General features: G+C 24.3%; 1 protein-coding gene across 1 annotated transcript in view; it reads right to left on the bottom strand.

Annotated features, from left to right (window-relative positions):
* Window positions 1–26,179, bottom strand: part of LOC112693222 (nitric oxide synthase, salivary gland) — a 95,005-nt gene that overhangs the window by 53,173 nt on the left and 15,653 nt on the right. Inside the window, exon 2 of the mRNA XM_025568201.1 lies at window positions 24,926–25,147. Coding sequence (XP_025423986.1) covers window positions 24,926–25,132 — 207 coding nt within the window. The 5' untranslated portion in view covers window positions 25,133–25,147. The remainder of the gene's footprint in view (window positions 1–24,925; window positions 25,148–26,179) is intronic.

Genomic DNA, 26,179 nt, shown 5'->3' with positions numbered 1-26,179 from the left:
AAAAGTTTATTATTTGTTTAAAATGCAATACCTAACTCAATGAATTTCTTAAACATCGTCGAAATAATTTATTCCTTCAAATCAATAGTCTGATATTTGTCCTTAGATTACATTGTACAATTTAAATCTTTTATATACATTTAATGTAAGTTTAACTGTATTACATGACAATCTAGTCTCTAACTAATAATTTACTTTTTGGAAAATTATGTTAAAATTTTTATTTTCGTTTATGAAATATTTTTAAATTTAGTTTTTGTAATTAATATTTGATCGTATTTTTTGAATAAAAGTTCAATTTTTGGTTTAAGGCATTTGTAACTTGAATACAAAAATATTAAAAACTATTACTGATAATTGTTGAAAAAGTGTTCATTTATAATTTAAAAACTTTTTCGGCTAGCCATGAAAAAAAAAATCATCGAATGCTGTGATTATTACAAGCATATTCATCTGAAACATACAACAAATGTAATTTCTGTACTTCTAATTTCATTGATTTCTTGAAAATAGTTTGGTATTTTACTTCTCCGTAAAATTTAATGTGTCAATTATATTTTAAAAAGCACATATCTAGATAATTGTACGTTTTGCATTACCCGTGTTAATCATTAATTCTTCGACTTACTAAAGATTATAGGTCTCTCTTATATCCATATTAAATTGTTTTCTTCATAGTTATTGCCTTACCCGTATACTATTAATAGAGTGTTCGGTAAAAGCATCGGCGTGTATATTAGCTATGCTGTTGTACCGCCAGCTTTTCATTGAATCTAGATTATTGTATACAAACATGCATAAACACACGCGCGCATACATATACACACACACATCCATAGGTATATATGTGGTATAGTGTACATCTCTCCTAGAGATGAGGGTGTCGAAAAGCTCTGCAAGCACTAGGATTATACCGTGCCTTAAGAGGAAATGCGATTCTGATTGAAATCAAGTTTGATGTAAAAAGTATAAGTTTTATTAGCTCATAATAACTCAACTGCATGCTATTAGTGACATTATAAACTTGCAAAAGACTCCACCTTCCGTTAAGTCATCGTTACTTAGCGAGTATAGTATAAAACATATAAGGGAACAGAGATTAAGAGGTAACGTTCTCTTTGGATACAGTGAATTACAACCTGTTAATTGCACTTTATAGACCTTAAATCAACTTTCTTTACTGTCTTGAACATACAACACACTTTGTGAATTCTCACTGCCATATAATTTAAACTTTTAAACTCATTTACTTCTTTATAGAGAAAAAAAAATTAAAAACTAACTGTTCGTTAAAAAAAAAAAAAATTGTATTTCATGCAAAGAGAGAAGAAAAATTAAATTATTTTGAAAAAGTTGCAAAAGAACCAAATTTGTCAGTATCAAGTTATAATTGTTTCCTATAAAAAACGTAAAAGAAATCCATAATTGTTTTAGTATATTTTAATTTTCTTATGATTTTTTGTGTTATCAAAATTATGTGGAATTTAAGAATAAAATCACCATTTGTATTATTTTTCTTTCATAAAAATAAAAGCATAATATGATTTAATAACATCTTTTGTTCTTATTAAGATTATTATTGATCTGTAAAATAACCTTATTAGTTTTTTATCCAATTATCTTTGAATATTTTTAAGAATTATAGGATCGTTTTAAAATTTGAATAATTTTTATTTATGAAGTCGTAGCGCATATTTCTATCCAATATTTGCTTTCATCTAATATTGATAATAATATTATTCACAGATTTGGAAATGAAATATATAAAATATAGTCAATGTGGTTGAGACTACAAAGTTATTTAGAAGATTTAATGAAATTAAATTCATAAATAAAATCAAAGTCTTAATATTTTTTATTGTATATATATTTATTATAATAATACTAATCATAGTATATACTTCTTAATTGTACTATATCTAATTACAAGGCGTTCACCTCGTTTTCTCATTTCTTTTTATTATACTCAAACATAATGGCATATTAGCAAAAACATCAGTATTTAATATGTACGTTTAAAAGTATTCTTCATTAATTGATATAATTTTTTGGCTTTCTGGTACGGTGATCGAATCAATATTCATATGCTATTTGATTGTCAACCATTTATAAATTTAATAAATAATAAAATAAATTATACAAACAATAATAGTATGCACTGTGCTGCATATTTTTTTATTCATAAAAAAACTGTGGAAATAAGTAGCTATTTATTTAAATGGTATTTTTATAGTTCTCTTGGTAAATGTGATTAATTAGGTTTTTCAAATATTATCATAAGTCACGAAACATGGATTTTCATTTAATATAAATTGATTTATATATTTTTTTTATTTATTTATTTTTTTTTTGTAATTAAAATTTAGTATTTGTTTATATAAACGGTCTGATCTCATATTTCAGATATTTAAAAATAGAAAATCTAAGTCATAAAATCAAATTTTTTTTTCTGTCAACTTTATAGCACGGAAAAAATTAAACGTAATAAAAATAATTATAAAAAAAATATAGAAAAATTATTATTTCAAAATGTAATCGAAAAACAACAGAAACACGATATTATTTAAATAGTTCTGGATATAGAATACTGATCACCTATAATTAGCGTTTAGTTGTCGAAAATTATAGTTGCTGTTCAACTCTACATTCACTAAATACGTATTTTTATCACCGATAAAATACATGTATTATTTTGCTATGAATGTACTGTAAATCCAAATAAATCATTATCATTTTAGATATTCTATATTTTTTAAAATATAACATCAGATGGTTACATTACACGTTGCACTGATAATAATAATAATAATAATAATTAATATTAATTATATGGAAAAAGAAAGATTATACTATGCAATTAAATGCTTACGATTGTGTTGACCTTTAATTGTATAATAATTTAAACAACAGATCACGGAATGAAAAAGTTTTGCTAGAAGCTATACGAACTGCAGCGCGCGTTCTTTAGGTTGGTATTATTCAAAGTCGTTGTATGTATGGAGTTTTAATTCTTTGAAAACTACATTAGTTCAATAGAAAGTACAAAGAGTAATCATAGAGTGTCGGATTTTCGCCTGTACGATTTTGAAACTAGACCAGTTGTCACGGTTAGTCTTACGAGAAAAATCGAAATCAGCATTTTTTCCTACCAAAAAGTTCGAAGTGTATTAATCGTAACACATTTGGCAACGTTGAATTATTGTCTTTTAGACTATCGAATTGCAACCCCTATTCCAGTCAATTTCTCTCATCTATCCTTTATACTCGAAATCACATATGTTTTCATGAACCGTAGATTTTTTCCCAACCGTTTCCGTGTTAAATATCGTTCACCAAAAGTAAAAATCAGAAATCCCATCGTGGTGATATATAATGAACGCCTATTATATAGCCCGAAAATTCGGTACTTTTGCAGAAATCTTATGACAGACAGAATTGAATATGAATAAACAAAAGAACGCAAAAACACACATGGGAGTGTGAGACTTAATTTTGATCAGTCTGGTTAGTTGGTTAAAATTATCGTGTATAATATATTATAATGTGTTACCATTGGGTGTATTGGAAAAAGGAAATATGATTATATAATAATGTACAGATGCTCATGATCGAATTCATAATAATATTATTTAAGTTTTTGGATTTCAATAAAAGCGTCACCGGTCCAATAGGTCATTATTCAACGAGTTAGTCATAATATTGTTAATAGAAAATGGCATAGTTTTGACGATTCAAAAATATTCTGCAGCGGAAACGTTTGATGAGTGATATTTTTTTTTACACCGGTAATAAACGGATAAATAACCGCCGCGAAAATTGGAAGATTCGATTAACATCTCAATAACTACAATCGTCCTTCTCAATTACGTAAGTTTTTCCTTTCCGATAATAATCTATAAAACTTTACATTTAAGCTAATTATTATCAAAGGATATAGCGAAAAATTTAATCCAAGAACGTTACATAATTAACGTGTTAATAGCAATTTCAGTACTACGCTTGTTTAAAAACTTTACATAATATATGCATTTTTGTTTTGTAAAATAATCGATACTTTTGGTTCTAATGATTATCATATTATACATTTATACATTTATATTTCAAACGAAAAATACGGACGGTTTTTTTATTCGTATGGTAACAGTTTGTTATGAAAATTTCACATTATACACGTACAGATGGTTTAATTTTGACGGATACATAATTTTTGTTTTTAAAAACTCATTATGGTAAGTCAATAAGATAAAATCGTTTTTTCCGGCATGGAAAAAAATATCGGAATAGATAAAAAATTGTAAACATTAATTCCAGACTAGTCTGACAAAAATCTAATTTTGTTGTGTTTAGAAAAAAAAAAAGAAATTAAAAAATCGATACTCATTAGTTATTTTATATGATATAAGACGAAAGACGATTCGACAATAGTCGATTTGTCTTATAAAACAACGTTTATAAATGGACTTTTTTTATATTCTTATATATATGAACCTTATACTTATATATATATACCTATATATAAACTGTCAGAAATAAAATATTGTATCAGATTGTTCGTGGTTGCTTGAACGAGAAAGGATACGAAAATAATATGCGTGATTTTTTGTAATTATTACAATAATAACATTTAAAAAGCATCTGAATATTTTATGATATGACAACGAGATAATATTATCGGTGGGTAACAACCACAGCATTGACGCAGTTTCAGTTATTCATGATAAACACGTTTAATACTACGTTCGAACATTATGTATTTGATTCACGGATAGGGCGGTAGGTATTATATATATTTATATTTATCTAGATTTTAATTTAAATTAGAATTTATTTATTTTTTAAAGGTTTTCATATTTTTGTTCACTTTATGAATATTTGTTCACTGGAGTTAAACTGTAAATTATAATAGATATAAAAATTGAAATTGTAATTTCACATTTGTTATAGAATTGTTGTACTTGCATAAATTAATGATTAATTTTCAAATGAATTTATTATTTATAAATTCCGTTCAAGAAGTTTTAGTTTTTTAATATCTACAAATATATAATAAACTTTGTTATATTTACACCACATCTGGTTCGGACTATTTATTGGACTGTTTGGAATATTGTTACAGAAATGTAATCTCTTGAAAAATTAGTACTTTGTTCACAAACATTATTTCACTAAGCATTTATTTTTAAACCTAAGGAATGCAGACGGAGTTTAATAAAACTCGTATGTAATTAGATACCTTGCGTTGAAGTTACTTTGTGTCCAATTTATTATTCCATCCTAGTTAGTTTCCATTACGATGTAGTGTATACCATTTCAGTATTCTACAACATGCATGGATAACATAATGTTTAATCATTAGTATTAATATGTAGAAAATTAAAATCAATAATATTGATAATAATTTACTCGAAATAAGACGAACGATTTCCTTAATATTTTGTGTTTAAATATACTAAGATTTTTGAAAATTAATATTTTATTAAATAAAAATACACATGTTATGTATTGGTATAATATTAGGTAGAGCTTTATTACATAAATCTAATCAGCGGACTTCTAACAATATTTTATAATCAGTAAGGCATTTATTTAAAATATTTAAAATCGATATTAAATTTCTCATTAAAAATAATATAAAATTAAATGAATAACATATAATTTAGAAAGACAATAAGTTATAAGAATATACAGAATAGTTATGTAATTAGTAATAATATTGATATTTCTATGTATTATTAACTTGATGGAAATGCTAGTCGTTTTAATTAAATTCCACTATTTCTACATTTTGTACACACACTATACGTACAACATTATAATAGACAACTCAACAGTAAATACTAAAACTTTGTTGAAATTAACCGTCTATTATTAGTCGAGTAAATTATTTCAATTTCAAGTCAATTTACTTCTATAATGTTAATAAAATTGCATAATAAAAGAAAATACCTGAAAATATTAGATTAACGATTGGAGACATAGCTATTCAAAATAAAAAATCTTTAAAAATCCTTGGAGTTATATTTGATACCAAAAACACTTGGGCAAATCATATCAAGACACTTAGAAAAGAAACACTACTCAGAATAAACATATTAAAATCCATAGCACATACATCTTGGGGAGCTCACTCTAAACCATTACTACAAATATACAAAGCCTTAATCCTTTCAAAAATTGAGTACGGATCCTTTTTATTTTACAATGCCAAACAAAACAACCTACAAATGATAGACACTATACACAACGCAGGCTTAAGAATTTCCATAGGCGCCTTTAAATCAAGTCCATGTAGCAGTATATATAATATTGCCGGAATACCATCCCTACAAATTCGTAGACTACAGAACGTTATGACAACAGCATCCAGAAGAGCCCTAAACAGTCAAAAAATCATGGAAAACATTAAAGACACGTTAAAAAAAATAAATTTTTCACACATTGGAATGATTACCAGAGAAAATGCCTTAGTCCCTCCTTGGACAGCCAAATTAGACATAAACTTAGAAATAAATATACTTCAAAAAAATTTTACGCTACCACATACATATAGACAATACTTTATGCAAATAAGAGAACTTTTTAAAGATTACACCGAAATTTACACTGATGGTTCCAAATCTGACAAAGGTGTTGGTGCAGCAGTGGCATGTCAAGATACGGAAATAATGTTAAGACTGCCAAATGAATGTTCCATATACACCGCGGAAGCACAAGCCATAATTCAAGCTCTAGATCTTATTAAAAATAAAAATATTCAAAAAGCCATAATATTTAGTGATTCTCTTAGTACACTTAAGAGTATACAAAACTCCATTAGACCAAACGAGATAGCAAGAACAATCCAGAACCAAATATATACATTACAAAAAGAAAACATCATCATACAAATAATCTGGATACCAAGCCATACAAATATCATTGGAAATGAAAGAGCTGATAAACTTGCTAAAGAGGCCATCGTGTCACCAAATGCAATCCAATGTCAAGTGTATTCAATTGCCGACATCAAACAAATAATTAAAAAAACAATCCTCAATATCTGGCAAAATGAATGGAAATCATCTAATACTAAATTAAATGAAATTAAAAATCATATTCTCCCTTGGCCTAACAACACACTCACAAGGAAAGAAGAAGTAGTCATCAATAGGCTCAGAATAGGCCATACCAGATTAACTCATGCTTTCCTAATGAAGAAAGAAGACCCACCTATATGCCCTACCTGCAACGATCCTATGACAGTTAAACACATCATCAACGATTGCAGAAAGTATGAACTACAACGTCAAAAATATAATCTAACCCACCATATTGCTGAAAACCTTAACATCGATACAACCAATGTTCTAAAATTCCTCAGAGACACAGAACTTCATAAAAAAATTTAAAATGTTTAGAATAATATTTTCTTTAAATGTATTGTATACCCTCTTGTAATGTATTAATGTTAAATCTAGACACAGTCCTATTTATTAATTTGAACTACTTGTCACTATATCTATATATATATTCAATATCCCTCTTTTTAATGTAAATAATATGTAATTACTTGTAGCCAATGGCCCTAGTCGCCGAGGCATTTGTTTAATAAAAAAAAAAAAAAAAAAAAAAAATTGCATAATAGGTGTGTTATATATCGGTACACTAATTTAATACATAAAAATAACATATTAGTAAAATGAAATAATTTACGCTTAGGATTTCTTATCATAAGAATAAATATTAAGCACAGCATGTGCATTATATTTTTAAGTAGTATTGCTGTATAGTTTTGGGTCAGAAAATGAAGGTGAAAATTGTTATTTTAAATTTAAAGTGGTTAGGTGTCAATGGTATGTTTCGTTTTGCAGGAAAGTAATGAATGGGTATGAGTCAATTAGTTTTTCTCTGCTAGAGAAATCGACTTTGTTTAGTAGTAGAGAAACCAATTTGGGTTATTGGTGCGCTCCTAATCCTCTGTAAAATGGAGTATTAACAGTAAAGGAATTATTACTATTTTTAATGTATTTGACTATAATAATAATAATAATAATAATACTTTTATAAATGTTTATAATTTAAAAAAGCTTTTTTTAAGGTGAATTTAAGTATAAGGTCTTGTCCAAAAGGTTTTGAAAGGATATTATTTTTCCTATTTCACAGTTTTCATTTGAATTAATTCAATATTTTCAAACCAATATTTGTATTTCTGTTTGTAATTAAAAATGTTGAATTATTTAATCATTTATATTAATATTGATTTAAGACACTTCCAATGTTGTATTTTATAATTGGTTAAACGGATTTATAATAATTTTATTTTTTTTTCATTAGAAAAACTAGTCAGTGTTTAATGAATATAAAAATATTAAGATTTAATAATAATGATCTAAAAATGTTTGAATAATAAGTAAAACGTTATAGCCGAGTTATAAAAACTTGAATAGCGTTGTAGTTCACTATTAAAATGTATTTTATTATAAATATACGAGTATCTAGGTATCTTGAATACTAATTTCCCCCTATTTGGTCCGATTTATTGGGGTTGCTCGACCACGGTGTTTGATACAAGACATTTAATATGTTAATATTGTAGTGGTATATATTATAATAATCGTGACTAAATATAATTATTATATTTTACAGACTTTACCTCTAGTAAAGACAATTTGAAAACGGAATATGAATTTTACGTAGGTTTTAATTACAAATTAATTTTTACTATATTTATATTAGATACGTGTTAGATATGGTATTGTCGGATAGCTACAACCTCACAATTTTCCCATACGTATTACAATAAAGATCCGTTGAGATGAATTAAGGCTAGGATTTCCCGAGATTTCTTGTACTGTTATTAAATATATGAGCCTATAGGGAGATAATAATGGTTGTATAGTTTTTCTAAAGGTTCATTTGATGTGGTACAGACCAAAATCTAATCGGGGTTTTTCTTAGATACGTACACAAAACACCATATTTTCTTTTCACAAATCATAATAAAGAAGAAACATAATAATTACCCAAGCTAACGAGTGTAGAAATATGACATACTAACAATTCGAATTTTATTTCTAATAAATTGAACAATGCTAAAATAAAAATAAAAATTTCATTCAAACATTATTAGCGTATTATACATGTTTTTTTTATTAGAAGAGAAAATATATTAGGAAATATTTTACTTGGTGGTGACTATAGGGAATGAACTAATTTTTGTCTTATTACATGTGTTCAATATATTCAAAACACATTGGGGCTTACAGATGTTATTATATATGATCAACCAGAACAGTTATATATTTTATGCATGACTCGACTTTTGGCAATTTATCAAAACGCGTTTGCTTTATTTTCAATATATTCGTTCACTTCAATGAATAGCTACAGCACATTTACGATCAGGTATAGAAAGATAATACAGAGTTTGCTGAATTTTTATGCAAATATCTATAAGTATAGGTCGATCTGAAAATAATTTATTGTAACACACGTAAATAATATAACATCGGAGTATTTTATAGTTTGAAGTAAAATTTTTAAGTATTTACATTTTGCTAACAATATAACAAACCCAAGCTCAGTATGTTACAAAGGTTTTTAAAAATGCTCCCCACCAAAAATAAAAATAAATAAATAAAAAAAATATGGTGAAATTATTTTATTTATTTATTTTATTATTTATTTAACTAGAAAACGGATTATTTTAAATACACGATTATTTAAGTTGAAATTATTAGTGCCTTTTAATCTATGGCATTGTTAAAATTTGTACGAGTATGTGATACTGTTAGAATATTTAAATGTAATTTTGTTACTGTTATTGAAATGTTGTATAGTTTTATTATTAGCTCAAATTTTTAAGTTGAGAAGTATTAATAAATGTATAATATCTCTACGTTTTAAATTGTGAGTTATATATTTGACAAATTACCTTATAAATGTACGTGAATTATATTCGAGTGCACATATATATACACAGTGGCAGTGCAAAGTTTATTTTCCAATGAAGCAGTGACGTGTGTCAAGTACCCACCCTAAGTCACAAGTCACAATTCAATTTTACTTGTGGATAAATAAATATTAAAATTAACGTGTTCAAATCAAATAATGTACATTAATATTTCATATTACATGTGCAAATGATGTATTAAACTTTTCTGTCACACTACACCACCTACCCACCCCATTTTAGCCATGAAGCGCTGCTTCAATAAAACCCGCATTGGGTCACCACTATATATATATATATATATATATATACTAATACTTATTAATATTATATTAATATTCATGTACATTTTATATGAGTATTATTATAAGAAATTAAAAATTAATAAATATATTAAGTTAATCAAAAATTCCAGTGTTTCATAGTGTTCAGTAATTACAAGTTATTATTCTAGCTCTTTTAATGATAATATATTCTTTAATGTATTATTTGTGGTCACTTACGAAAGTTGTAACTTTAGATACAAGTTTGATAGTTTTGATGTAATTTAAATTTGTTTGTATAAAATACATTTTATTTCATGGGTTTTTGAATAATTAGTTTAATTTATAAGGATCAAACAACTATTATAAATAAACAGTTTAAGTAACAACAAACATAAAAACATAATATTTTATTTTAGAATTTTTTAATTTTAATAGGTCTATCAAAAATACTAATACACTTAAAAAAAATAGTGTGCATATTAGTTAGTTGTATTGTGTATTTTATCAATATATATATTCATACGAGGTGCGATAAAAGAAAAAATGTGTTACCCCAATAAGTGTACATACCTATTAGATTCCATTTCAAAGACAACTTGGATAAATTAGCTTGCATTTATAATTTTTCGTAGTTATAAAAATATTTTATATTTTAAAATAATTAAGTGATGAAAAACAAATATTGAATATATTAATTGTTAATAAAATAATTATTTGTTTAGTAAATAATGATTAAATAATGGTTTTGTTATGCGAGAGCTATGTTTACTAATATACTATATATATGTATAATCGTAAACTATATATTATATTAATTATTATTGTATAGAATGTATCGTACTATATACTGACTTAGTTTTAACATTTGACCACCTCTTCGTTTTAATGTTTTAAGTTTTTCTGAGTAAATTCATAAATAATTTGCATGACTACTGAGTATAACTTAATGAAAAATTTAAAAGTGGAAATATGTTTAATGGGATGGAGCAGTTTAAATTATAATATAATTATGAGGGCATGTTTGACTTTAACGCAAGGCACATGACAAAAAAATCGATTGCTTTATATAACTTTTCTTACATCGTATTGAAAATAATATTTCATTTGAAATATATTTTTAATCGATAAAGTTTTATCGATTTAATTAGCTACCAAGAGTATAATATTATAAATTATACCTTAATAGATAGTTGATGAATAGAAAATCAGATTTTACAATATTAATATGATATTGACAGTATTGGTACATCTATTTGTATAGTAAATAGTAGTTAAATACAACTTATAATCAGTACTTTAAATGGAATATTACAATAGGTGCTTCGTAAATGAAACACTGGTAAACAACAGATGCTAATAATAAACTAAAAAATAAATAAAAATAAAAATATTGCATTTTCTTGATAAAGGTAGAATTTAATAAAATCGTCTCTATAATACAATTTAACCAAAAAATGATTGAAATCATAAATTTTTATAAATCTTATTAGTCTTTAAAGTGATTACATTGACTAAATTTTGACAATTTCCAATTTAATTATATGAAAATTTCACAGAAAATACAAATATTACTTTACAGTTTATTTTCAAACGAAAAAATTATTATTTACTGTGATACTAATAATAATAATAATATTTTGGATTCCATTCAAAATTTAAAATATATTTAATCATATTCTATATGAATTAGGTTTAATAAAAATTAATTTTTTTTTCACAACAAATGATTACTGCAGTAATTTAAATATAAAACTTAACTTTGTTCATTGATGAGGAGTACATTTAAATTAATTTAAAGCTGTCCAAACAGTGCTTGTGTATTTTTTAAGGTAAAGAATAATAATTAAAACAGATGTCATCGACTGATCTGTTTACGATCTTAATTAGTTGTGATTTGTTCCGAATGCTCATTACAGAATAAATCAATTTTTTTATTTGTTTTAGAATGCATTATTAATTTTAGATATGAGCTTTTTTTTTTTTTATTCTAGTTTCTGTGATGAAAAGGGAGAATTTCAAAAAAACGAATCACCTCAATTAAGCAACTAATACTTTTGGTAAATTGGCTTGCCAACTGTAAAATAAAGATTAACAAAAAAACATTTTAATAAAGTAATTTTGATTTACTATCACCATATTAATCTTTCTTTGTCCCTTCAGTATTTCTGGTTCTGCGTCGTTGTATCTGTCTGTCTTTCTTTTCAAACAAGGATTGAAATTGGGTTTTCATTAATATTCTTATTTAATGTATTGATATGTTTATAATATACATTAATACGCATGTAAGAATTATTTGGAATCAGTATACAAGCATTTGCAAGTTTCAAACTATGAAAGTTATCCGTTATATTCATTTGGCATATTATTTTGTATTATATCATATTTCCATTATGTATGTACGAAATGAGAGAAATTCATATTCATTTTCATGATTTATAAGATTGAATTTATCGAACTGTAATTCATGTTCATGGCATTTCTATTACACGGGAATTTAAATAATAAACCCACATAAATTAATTAGCACTTTAGAAATCAGATACTAATACTACTATAATATTTATATGCGTAGATAAATAATCCAGTTATTTTTCATTGTTTAGTGCATTATACAGATATTTTGAATGTCATCAATGACTACGTAACGTATTTTCTCGAGGGATATAAGTAGAGTCATATTATATCAGAAAATAATTAACAGATTTTGTTATGAGTATTGCGTAAGGTGCCATACCATTTTTTTTATATTTTACTGAAAATTGATTTCTTTGAAATATCAGTAATACTCTGGCCTGATTATTACAGTATTTCGGTTTTCAGTGAAAATTGTGTAATCTTATTACAATATTTATTATTTTAGCGTTTTAAAATCGATTAGCGTTGCTAGAAAGATGTGTAACATGATATATTCAAACGAAATCGTACACGAAAACTGATACACTTTTGTTAGTTTTCGGTCCCACATTAAACTGCAATTATTTTAATTTTAGATTTTTTTCTCAATTATGTGCATAATATATATAATTTAACACTATCTATACAGTATACAAATTTAGATAATAACTAAAATATAAATATTGTACCTTTATAAAACACAATCATTAAAGATTTTGTTGCATAATATGTGTTTTACAATTTTAGGCCAAGAAATTTAAAATTGTACATAAAAATATATATCTAAGTCTACAAGTAACTTAAAAGATTTAATTCAATGATTTAATTATTGAAATTTAAAAAAGAATAACTACAAATGAAATACCTAATACTACGAGCTAACAGTTTTCGAAGTGACTACTGATGTGTTTGAGACACACACTTTTTTTTCTAAGATTGTGATTTTAATAATAGATATTAATACAAGTATTATTAAAATTTTAAGTAACATAAATTATAATATTTAATAATTAAAAACAATGTATGTAGTTAAGTAATTCATTAAATCTATGAAATGTATAATGATTATAAATGTATAAGTATGATCAATGTGTTCTAATATGCTTTCGACTAAATTTTTTATAATTGGGAATTGTTATTAAATTTATATTTATTGACAATAATACAATAAAAAAATAAATATTTGATCAAAAATTATTTAAAAAATCGGTTTACACCTGTAGTGATCCAATTTATCATTCGTATTGTTTTTTACGGAAATACAGTGTTATGTAAGAAATTAAACATCAAACACCGTATATTTCTTTGATACGAATAAAAAAAATATTATAAACCTAAGGAATAATAATTAGAAATTTGTGTGATGTTTTTAAATATATTTTTCAAGTACAAAGTAAACATGTAATTTATAATACAAACTACGAGTAAACAATAAGGAATACATTACCTTTTAGGTCAAGTATTTTTTGTAGGAGAAAAATAATTTTTTTCTATTGAACGTGTTCATAGTATATCTCATTTTTATTTTTATTTTAATACATTTTTTGAGTTGTTTATTTGGCTATAAGTATACTTTTTTTATAATAATCCCTCTCACCATCTGAAAACACGATAGTTTCAAGGTGTCTTAAAATATTAAAATAAATTAATTCAGCCTATAGGGGGATCGATCTCTGATTGGGTAAAGTTTTCTTTTCATGGTGATCTCTTATTTACTCATATGTTACGTAAACAATAAATATAGATTTTTTTATTTGATGTTTATAATAAAACAATCGATTATTCACAATTTTACTATAAAAACTGCAATTATATTATATTTTTTTCAGAATTGCTCATAAATAATAGTTACTAAATTTACCTACGATTATTAATATTTTTTTTTAGTCAAGACAATTTTTTTTTTATAATAAGACTATTCACTTTTGGAAAATAGGTCATTATGTTGAACTTACAAATTTATAATCTATAACAATAGATGTTGAGTTCTTATTTATTTTATCAATATGTTCTTAAAATCTTTTAAACGTTCCATCTTCGATTTCATTTAGTAACTGTATTTTCAAGTAGCGCTATTACACCCATCCTTTTTTCACAGAAAAATAATAAGAAACGTAATGTGTTTTATAGTAAAATGTTAAACATTAAAATTATATACATACATTGGATTGTATTACACCCTGAGAGTAAAGTGAATGTTGTACAAAAATTAAATTTTCAGCCATGGTGCAACAGTAGGCATTACAGGTACATGTTATACAACGAGGATAACCAATACCGTAACAGTGTCCAGATTTAGTGGACTATATTATCATGTTTCACAAGTATTAAAAAGCATAGTAGTTTTCTTATTTCGTTTTTGATTAAAATAATGCGTAATAAGCACAATAATGTGTACACTTTTTTTTTTTTTTTTGAAAATGTATTTTAAAATGTAAGTTCTGATATTATATAGTGTTTTATATAGAGTACCATTAGTCTGCAAGTTATGTATAACGAAAGTAATGTGTATTTTTCAAACGTAGTAATGGTTACATTTCCGTTTTAATTTTCATACCGAAGAGAATTTTTTTTATTTCTTCTAAATAAATAAGTTTTCATGAAAAGTTTTACGTTATTATCTAGTTACATTCTTAAATGTTAGTGTTATGTTCTTTATGGTTAATGTAATTACTAGGGCTTGGAAATTGATGCATTTTGTATTTTTTTTGGAATTTTTTTGACGATGCTCTCCTGGCCACAAATTTGAATCCGAATAACTAATTTTTATTTTGCATTTTTTTTTTTTGTATTTTTTGTGTTTATTACTTTTTAAGTCATTTTTTGACATTTTTAGGTCATATTCCTACATTTTTAGTAATTCTTACTGATTTTACACTAGTTCACTTTTTATCGTTTTTTTCAATCACTATGCCGATAACTTAAGACTTGTCCGATTTTATCTTGTGGATTATATTTGTCGTTGTCCTGTTGTAGTGAATATATATATAAAATATTATATAGTGTATCTTATACCTAAATTTTATTATTTTTTTCCTAATGAATATTAGTGATATTTGAATGATTAGTATCTGATTTTATCTCGTCGATTACAGTCGTCGCATCATTGTGTTATAGTGAATAATATATATTTATTTAAATTTTATTATTTTTTTCATAATATTTTCGAAATGGCGAAAATTAAAACGTCGGTTAGTGCTCGTCTACGTCTCCAAACCACTTCAGTGGTCGTGGTGAGAAATTTTTTCAAATATAAATATTTATAAATAGATAATTGTCGTTCATTTACTTTTGATAATATCAAATACGTAATTGGACGTGCTGTACTAATAATTAGTAAAAAAATCATTGCATTCTATAATTATTGTAAAATGTAATGATTTTGATATTTGAGTAACATGTAAGCTTTGATTAATTTATAAAACAAATATTTGTAATTTTTTTATTTCATATTTTGAGTAATTTGTAAGTTTTAATAAATTTATATAGAATTTTATAGTAAAATAGAGTAAAATATTTAGAAAAATGTATTTTTATTAATTTAAAACTAATATTTGTAATATTTTTAAGGATTTGTTATCATTTTTATGTCATATTTGCATTTTTTTTTTTAGATCATTTTTTCATGTTTTTAAGGTCATCAACTTCCGAGCCTTGGTTATTACTTATAATAAATTTAAACATGTAAATGTATCTAAACCACGTTAATTCTTGTCAACAATAATAAAAATAATAAACTAAGATCTCATTTGGTGACAAAAGTAGTGTAACACTTGTTTTTCTTATTTTTTCCACCCCTATAGGGTAAACAATAGAAATATTAAAGTGATGAAAATTCGAATGTTTGCTCAAAATGCATATTATATGAGATATGTCACTGTACATAAATGATCAAATAACTAATTTTCTCCTATAGCTAATGTAATTTTTACTTGTAATTAGTTTAATACATTCAAATTAATTTACATTACATCCAGTATATATTATAACTACTGACTATTAGTACTGATATATATTTGAAAATGATAAAACATTCGATTAAGTTTAGAACTTTGAAAATTAATTTGGATAAAGTACGCGTTTATATGACTCGTAATTATCCGTCCGGAAATGACTACTGATATCACCGTGAGTTCTTAAAAATAATTAAAATAACTTTAAGAATAACCCGTCATATTTTAAAAATTTTCTTTGATTATTCGATGTGTTATTTATGTATTTTTTTTTATAAAATAAACAGTTGTTTTACGCAGGGCCATGCCTAGGGGGGTGCGAGAAGTGCGTGTGCACCGGGCACCATTAACACTGGGGTGCCAAAAGTTTTTTTATAATCTAAGTAAAATTACTAAAAGTTAACCATATTATTTAATTAAAAATATTTAACACGTTTAATGCCATAGTATCGCGCGTAGTCGACATCATTAATATTGTCTTGATCGGCGGTGTTGCTAATTTATTTTTATTATTGGTATTTATTTTGCCCCAAAATCGACGAGATGACAAATTAACAATAATATACGCTTTATAAAATTATTAAAATAATAAAAGATTGTATACAGAAATCAGCCTCATAAATGAAGGAAATACTTAGAATGAGAGCAGATTTTAAAATTTAGAATGCTGGAAGTATTTAATGGGTTATTGAAAGACTAATTAGGATATTGCGTTTGGTAGGAAAGGAAGAGCAGTCAAGGAGAATATAAGATAGAATATAGATTTTTTTTTTTTTTGAATGGAGTGTGCAGAGAAGGGAACAGTGGCGGAACTTAACGATAAGGGGCTCATATGAAAATGTCCAGACATATTATTTATTGTTATTATATTAAAATAGACAACATAATACGTGTATATTACAGATTGGAGTAGAAATATTGTATGGGACAAAGGTAATATCAGAAGAGATCATGAGGCTCCCCAAAACTGGGGGTCTCTGTGAATTGTACACCAATACTCCCGATAATTTCATCACAGGTAAGGAATCATTAAGATTTAATTTGCAAGCAACATGGTAAAAGATGATGGCCTGTGCGTAATCGGTTAAATTTGATTACGAGGGATCTGGAATAAGTGAGATCGTTGAACCATACTTTGTTTGGTATAACGGGAACTATAGATTTAAACCTAGAAACGAAATTCGCGGGTAACTTGTTCAAGTAGGTATACCCGAGTGAGAGAATATGGCGTCGAAGAATCAGTTTGAGTTATATTACTTACATTGTTCTTTAGTCGTTGATTATTTCTTTTATTGATTTAATAAATACAAAATAAGTAGTTACATAAAACCCCATATTCTTAAGTACTCTCCTTATAGTTTAAGCTTAGCTATAATTATAGGTTCAAAAATATTTTGTAGAGGGATGAGGGCGCTAAAAATGATTTTTGGAATGAATTATACTAGGCACGGTACTGGTTATACGTATACATTAATATTGAAAAAAATACATAAATGTATATGAAATATTTTGATCAATGATAATGCAGATAATTTAAGATTCCATTCGAATATTTATTTTTAATCTTTATTAGATACGATGTAACCAAATTATACATTTAATGTTTGTAAGCTTATTAATCTTTGTGTAGTTACAAAACGGTGCAATTATATCTTTGAAGCCACATTTTATATATTTTACATCATTGATTTTTAATTCCTGATTATTTATAGTTCGAATTAATGTTTGATCCCTTACAATCATTCTAGTTACATCTGTATTTTAATCATAGCCTACTGTTTATATTATTTTAAAATAAAATTGTTTAGGTATTTTGACGTAGTTTAAATTTTTATCGCGTTATCTATAAGTCATATATTAAAAAATATTCAAATTACTTGAATTAGAAAATCAAGACCATATATTATTAAATTTATGTTTTAATAATATTAAAAGATTCATCTTCTAAAGATTTTTTAGGTTTAAAGTGGATCTGTTTTCAAAGCCGGTTTAGTTGTTGTTGATTATAATATATATTTTTTTGTTGTTAATTTTTATAATATATAAATTTAATTTTAAGTTGCGTTCAGATTTTGGTTAAATTGTTAAAAAAAAAATTATTACACAAATAATATAATGGAATAATTAAAAAACCCATAAACTAGACTGGTTTTAGATGATCAAGGGAAAAAGGCCACTTAGTGGACAAATGTATTTTCATTACGACTGACAAAAACAATCAACCAATTTATTTGTTTTTACATCAAATTTTTTTTTTTTATATTTTAGTTTTGTTAAGTTCAAGATAGTTTTTATTATTTTTTAATTTATCTGATATAATAAAATATATGTATTACGCCTGTCAATGTTTGTAGTTTCTTATTAAAAATAAATTTAGTTTCAAACCATCTGGAATAAGATTATTGAATTTGATAGTTAAAAGTAAAATTCCAAAACAAATGAATTTTTATTATTTTGAAATATTTTTCAGACATTTCGTTTTTTATTCGAATTCGACAATTTTTTATTTAATTTGATCCATTCAATACTTGCCTAAAAATTAAATTTGATGCATAAATGTCTTGAATGTGTATTGGTTTATTATTTAATTATATTTTTGAAAGATCAAAAAGAATTATACTTGTTGAATATTTATAAATTTTTTGCGAAATTCATTATAAATAATTATGTGTAAATTATTTGTTTTTTTTTTAATATTTATGTATTTGATATGTATATTTTTTATGTATATTTTATGTATGTATTCGTATAAATTTATTAAAAAAATTCAAAAATTCAAAAAGTATATTATTTTTACGTATACACGATGGATTGGCTAGTCAAATATATATTTCTAACATTTTTTTCATAAAATAATGTTTAAAATCCGTTATGGACAAACATTTGAAATAAAATTGTGCATTATTACTATTTATTAACGTTAGCCAATTCTTTTGTGTTTATTTTTAAGAACTTTGTAAGTGCTTCTTCACTTTTTATACTAGTAGTGAAAGAAAAGAAATTATAAAAAGACGATTCTCACTTATGAATTATTTACTTCTGAATTTGTAAGACTTATCGATGTTTCCATATATATATATAATATATTATTTAATAAATATTTCTAAAAAAAAAAAAAAAAACATTTTGATAGTATACATTTCATACAATTTTTTATCATTTATTAATTTAAAATTAAATGTATAGTTTGATTTTGTTTTTGTGACTGTTTTAATTTAAATAAGTTATGGTGTTGTGTTTGGAGATTGAACAATGTGAAGTTATACGAAATATTTAGTTTATCACTCTTTTCCAACTGTTAACAATCTGAAGCTAATGAATGTTAAACATTTTAATGTTTGGATTTTAAATATTTAAATATTAGACACATTGTGCCTCTAAGATCGGGATAAGTAATACAGCAGATTTGAATAGAATGTCATTTATGCTCAGAAATCGGTACTGGTTTAATATATTATATATGTAATTATATATTTTTCTTGCTTGAAAATTCTAAAATTCTAGTGAAAACAGTTGGGCTTGTAGGAGACGTTATAGTAAATATAAACATTACGTATTGTAGATCAATATTTGAAAGTAATTAGTGAGTTATGGTATTTGTAATTTTTTTCTAGATTAAATTAAATTTAAATATACCTTTATCACAATAAATCTTGAAAAATAATGAAAGTATGATGAGTTTTTCTTTTGAAAAACTCTGGTTAAACCGTATTTTATGGTGTTTTATTGCAAATACCCAATCAATTTAAGCACCAATTTTTTAATTATATTTATATTTATAATTATATTTAATTATAATATTATAATTCATTTGCGAAAAATTATATTAAAATTATCAATAGAAATCATAGTGAGCATTTAATCAAGATTAATAATAAAGAATTAAAAATTTGGTGGTTACAAATAACGTAATCGGTGGATTGTTTAAGTTTATTAAAATTTAGATTTAAAATAAAAATGTAATTCTAATTTCCAGAGGCCGTTTGAACAATTACATTTTACAAAGACTGCTTTCTGCCCCGAAAAAATTGCACTAATTTCACTTGATTTACATTATAATTGCTTTGAATTTGGTTAAAATGTTGATTATGTATCACTAAATAGGTTTATAAATTTTCTATTATACTTATAAAAATTAAATTAATTTAACTAAAATGTATACAAACATTTTTTAAAAATTTAAAAAATTTTAACGGGGCACCACCCCGGTAGGACGAACTTACATACAACCTTTGCCAATTTCACTAATATGATCGGAGTACGAATTGCGTTAAGTTTTATTATTCAATGTATCTACGCGTATTAATATGTCTATTCGTAAAATTTTCTAAAAAAAATTAGAATATAGTTTTCTTTGAGTGAAGTATAAAATTAATATTCTACTTGTATAATACTGTAGGACCTTTAATAAAGCCTGACAATTTTTTTATAATCTTTAATTTTAAATTTAAGTAAAAATGACAAAAGTACAAATTTAACAGCTAGTCAAGTAATACATTCAAATGATCTATCCACCAGACTTTATTAAAATATGGATGAAAAAATACGATTTTTTAAATCGCTTTTTTAAGTGTCCAAACCTTTGACATAACCATTTTTTTTTTTTTTTTTTTTTTTAATGCCTTTCTACTCAATACAAATTATTCTTTTCATTTAAGTCTTCTTTTTTTTTTGAAAAGAAAAAATTTAATTGACTAAGTTAAGAAATATTGATTGATGATAAATATTCAAAATATTTATCTGAAAGTATATTATATAGAAAGTGAAGAATATTTTCACATGTTCTTTTTTTAAAAAAAAAAAAAAAATGTTATGCAAACAAAAATTACATATCAAATATGTTTATAGTATTGTGTGTATAATTTGAATAATATCAATAATAATAATAATTCTAGATAATAAATGCTAAAAACTTTAAGACCAGATCGATGTGATTACATTGAAGTACTAATTTAATACTTTTACTGTTGCAATTATATAATCTGATATTTAGAAAATGATTTGGTTAAAAATGCTTCAAGTCAATGTACATCAAATTAATAAAATTCTTAATGAAATAATGCAAATTAACAACACATTTTTATTATACTCAAATAGTAGATTTTTAGTCTTTTTTTTGACATAAGTTGACTTAAATTTGAATTGATAGTTATTTATTTAATACCTCATACAATAAAATTATAATCTTGTTCCAATCTTGTTTCATATAAAAAAAAAAAAAAAAAAAATGGAAAAATTAAGAATTTTCATTAATTATTTTTATTGATTTTTTAACGAAACTATTAATCCTTATGTTTATAATCTTAAGCAATTTTGGAAAATTAATGATTTTGTTTCAAAATATACGTTTATATCTATATTATTATTTAAATATATAAGTTTAAGTTGAATATTGTTCAATTATAATACTTAAAATAAGTCTTAAATGTTTTATATCTATAATTATATAATAATTAATTTAAAAAATATTTTTCAAGCATCCTAATTTAAGGTTATAGTTTTAGAGCTTATTACTAATAAACCATAATGTTATATAAGTAAGTATTATAAGTTAATATATTAAAAATTTAAAATAATAGTTATAATTAAGACCAGATTTAAAAACAACTATTTTATACTCATTAATTCTTTTAAATCATTAATTGAGGCATTGAGGCATTGAAATTCAAAATAATGTTAAAGATTTACAGTACGATAAATTTAATAAGAAAATAAGTTTCATAATATCCTATTATAACATAATAGAAAATTGAAGTTTGATTTAAATAAAAAGTTTTTATATTATTCTAATGATGGAGATAGTCTTGTTCAAACTTAAGTGACAATATAACTGATTTTGGATTGGATTTTTTATTAGCGTAAAATCAAAAAAAAACTCGTTAATCAATATGAAAGTGACAGAAAAAATCGAAGGGTTTTTATTTCTTGATATGTTGAATTTGAAATCTTTTAGATGATAAGTTTATGTACCATTGAACTTTCATTTATTATTATTTTTTTTTTAAATTAATATAAAAAAAAAAACGTATGATATATGATCTTATTTTGGAAGTTTAAGTGATTGGTAATTTATGGTGTACTCAATGCTCATACGAACTTCTATAAAATCTTCTCATAAAATATTTATAATAATATTATAATATATTATAATAATACCTATTCATTACATGTGAAAAATAATAAACGTTTGAATTTTTTGATTTTTTTTTATATTGAATCATATAAATTTTTAGGTCGAACTTATTTAACTATAAATAATATAAACTTAGTTAAAATAAAATAAACTCTGTTTTAGCTATTAGGATATAAAATATTTAAAATAATATTGGATACGAGTTTTACATACTATTATTTTCAACGGTCATTTTAGATGGTACAAAATTACAATGAACAAGTAACTTGAACTTTGCGGTTATTAAAGGTTTTCATTTGTTATATAACTTAGTTATAAATTAAGATTTTTATTTTTTATTATAACAACAAAAAGTTTTATTTTATATTATTCGTGTAATTTAATGTATAATAATTTATGCACAAAACTTGTTTTAAAAATTCTTTACTACCTTAGTAGTTAATGTTAAATTTTATGAAAATAGAAAAACTAAATAATAGTTTTAAATTATATACAAGTATATATATAATGCATGTTTTCATAAAGAATTTATGTCAATTATGTGTTTGACAACGAACGATGAAAATTATTCAAAAATATACAGTATTATGCTATAATAATCAGAGTTTATTGTTTAATGTTATATAACTTTCGATAGTAAATAATTTATAAAATAAAATATTATACTATACCATAGAATCGTAGAACTCAGATCGAATACGAGGATGTTTACTATTTATTTTCAACTATGAAGAATAATGTGGTAAAGCTATTGATTTTACTTTGCGCTTAATCATTTATATTTTCGTTAAATACATGTGTATGTGTATAGAATGTATGTGAATGCGTTTTTTGTAGAAATGCGAAAAAAGTTTTGTCTAGCCTGTTTTCAATTGGGATACAGTTGCTTATTAAAATGCATTAATTTTTAGATTTTCCAGAAGTTTTAAAGGAAATTACGAAAAACAACCTAGTATAAAACAAATGAAGTGATTTACAATTTGTTTATAAATAAAGTAGATGTAAGTAATTTTAATTTTAATTCATATTACATTGTACTTGTCAGTGAGACTTTAAAAAAAATTAAAATTTGTATAATTTTTATCAGTTTATTATAGACATCTGGTATGTGACTTATCAATAATAATCTATCTTCAAATTCAATTTTTTTTTTATCTATTAAGTTTGAGATATTATAGAGGGATCCACTATGCAGTCCATTAACCACGACAATGTATTGAATACTAGAATTGGTTGGAATTTTTTTAATATAATTTGTGATCTAAAATAATAATACTTGAAGTTTCATTATTCAATTAATTCAATTATGTTCTAAGAGGGGGAGGGAAAGAAGAAAAAAAACACTTTTTTAAATTTTATTTTAATGGATACTTAAACAGTTCAAAAAATTATAATGGCAGTGAACTATAAGAGTGAAGTGAGTTACACTACTAGTTTTTCGATTGCGTTCCAAGTATAACCTCTTTTTTGTAGTACGAATTATACGAATTAGTACGCTATTAAAAATCCTGCATTCTACTAGGTACTCTCTTTTACATTAACACAATTTTAAACTACGAATTTTCCAAATTTTACATACGAATTTCTTAGAAATAAGATTAAATAATTTGTATTTTGATTTATTTTTAAATGGTTTTATATACCTAATAATTATATGGCTCACATTTAGTTCGAAATTAAAACCTTAATAGTTTCAGAAAATACATAATGCATTAGTTGATAATTTTAAATGGTGATAACTTATATAAATATAGTTTGTTCTTAGATTGAAAATCAAGTATCTGATTTTAATGATAACATTTTAACAGAAAAATGTAAATTCTGAATTATATTTTATACCATTTTTATATATTGATTATTAAACTTTTAAATAAATATTTTAAACTGCCATCGAGATTATTATATCATGCAATTTTTTTAAAAAAAAAAATGAAATCAATAATCTGTAAAAACTGTAACAAATAACAAATATTGATTTTCATCGTGTAAAAATACGTGATTTTAACAATGGGGTTCGTTCTGCTCTCGAGATAAGTTGGCTTTTAAACGTTAAATTCTGTCGGGAGATAAGTCAGATAATCATTTGTCTTTTTTTTTTTTTTTTAACATTAATTTGCTCCATAGTCATTTAATTGAATATTGTTAGAATCAGGATGGTTATTTTTTTTTCAACTTAAATGCAATTACTTCGGTGTATTACACCTTAAATGGTTAAAAATAAATATAATACTGCAGAGTACCCAATTACCGTAGTAGAATTCTGATGTAAGGAATCGAATACTTCTCCTTTGGATATGAGATTCCTTAGTTTTAACGGCTTCGATACGTTGATATGGCCATTGGACAGTCCATCGGTGGCTGAGTCGATAAATCTGCTACTGATTACCGATCCCCTTATCGTATTTTCCGGGATGATTCCGAGTGGAACAGATTCGTCCGGTGTATCACGTGCCATTTTTGTGGATTTTATCTAAAGTGATAATAATAAAAAAATATACATATATATCATAATTCATTTTAAGTACATTTTGTATTGATTTTATTGGGTTAATTAAAATATAAAATGTCCAATTAATACACCGAATGAAATATTTGAATCAGAATATAGTATAGAATCTATATTAAACCATAATTTTTTGATTCACTCATCCCTAAAACAAAAACAATAATCGTGCCCTCCGTAGTATATAAAACTAATTTTTTTTTAATTATTTGAATAAAAGCAAATTATTATCAATCTAAAAATAAATATAAGTTAGTATAATGTACAATATAAATATTTGTCTTGCGTCCCACTTAATAAATGCTTACGCTTCCCTAGAGAGGCGCACTTCACAATTTGGGAATCACTGATATAGACATTTCATTTGCTATTTTTTAATTATTAACATAACACTAAAAATGCATATATTTTAATATAATATTTTGTATTTGATTGCCATATAGGGTGGAAATTTGCTATTTTAAAGCGATAGTAAGAGAAATATAGCATTGTTTTATCCATGCACTTCTAATAAATAAACACTCAGAGGACACTAAATTTTTACTGCAACCAATTTGATTACTTATTTTGATGTAATGTATTTCAATATTGTATTTGAATAATATTGCTCTTAATTATACAATATATACACATAATATATTACATTTTTGTCTTTCTATAGCTTTGAAACAATTCATTGAAATTAATGCGTATCCTTAATGTGTTTTTTTAGGCTAAAATAGCTTTTCATTTATATACCATTAAACATGACTAATTAATCGTATATACAAATTTACCCTTTTAATATATTTAAACTTAATAAATTATTTACTTTCTTATTATTGCATTTTATCATTATTTATTTGTATTTGTAGTATGCTGTATAATAATATAGCGATTTAATTAACAAATCAATGCAGTGAACAAAATCAAAATTTAATAATAAAAGAAATTACATAGGTACCTACTCCAATATAAAAGGCTTTTTTTTTTTTTTGTTAATTATAATAAAGTATAATA

Source organism: Sipha flava, unplaced genomic scaffold (assembly GCF_003268045.1).
Source record: "Sipha flava isolate LNK unplaced genomic scaffold, YSA_version1 117_pilon_pilon, whole genome shotgun sequence".
NCBI classification, from domain to species: domain Eukaryota; kingdom Metazoa; phylum Arthropoda; class Insecta; order Hemiptera; family Aphididae; genus Sipha; species Sipha flava.
The sequence above is the reverse complement of the archived record's forward strand: the minus strand, read 5'-3'. Positions and strand labels throughout refer to the sequence as shown.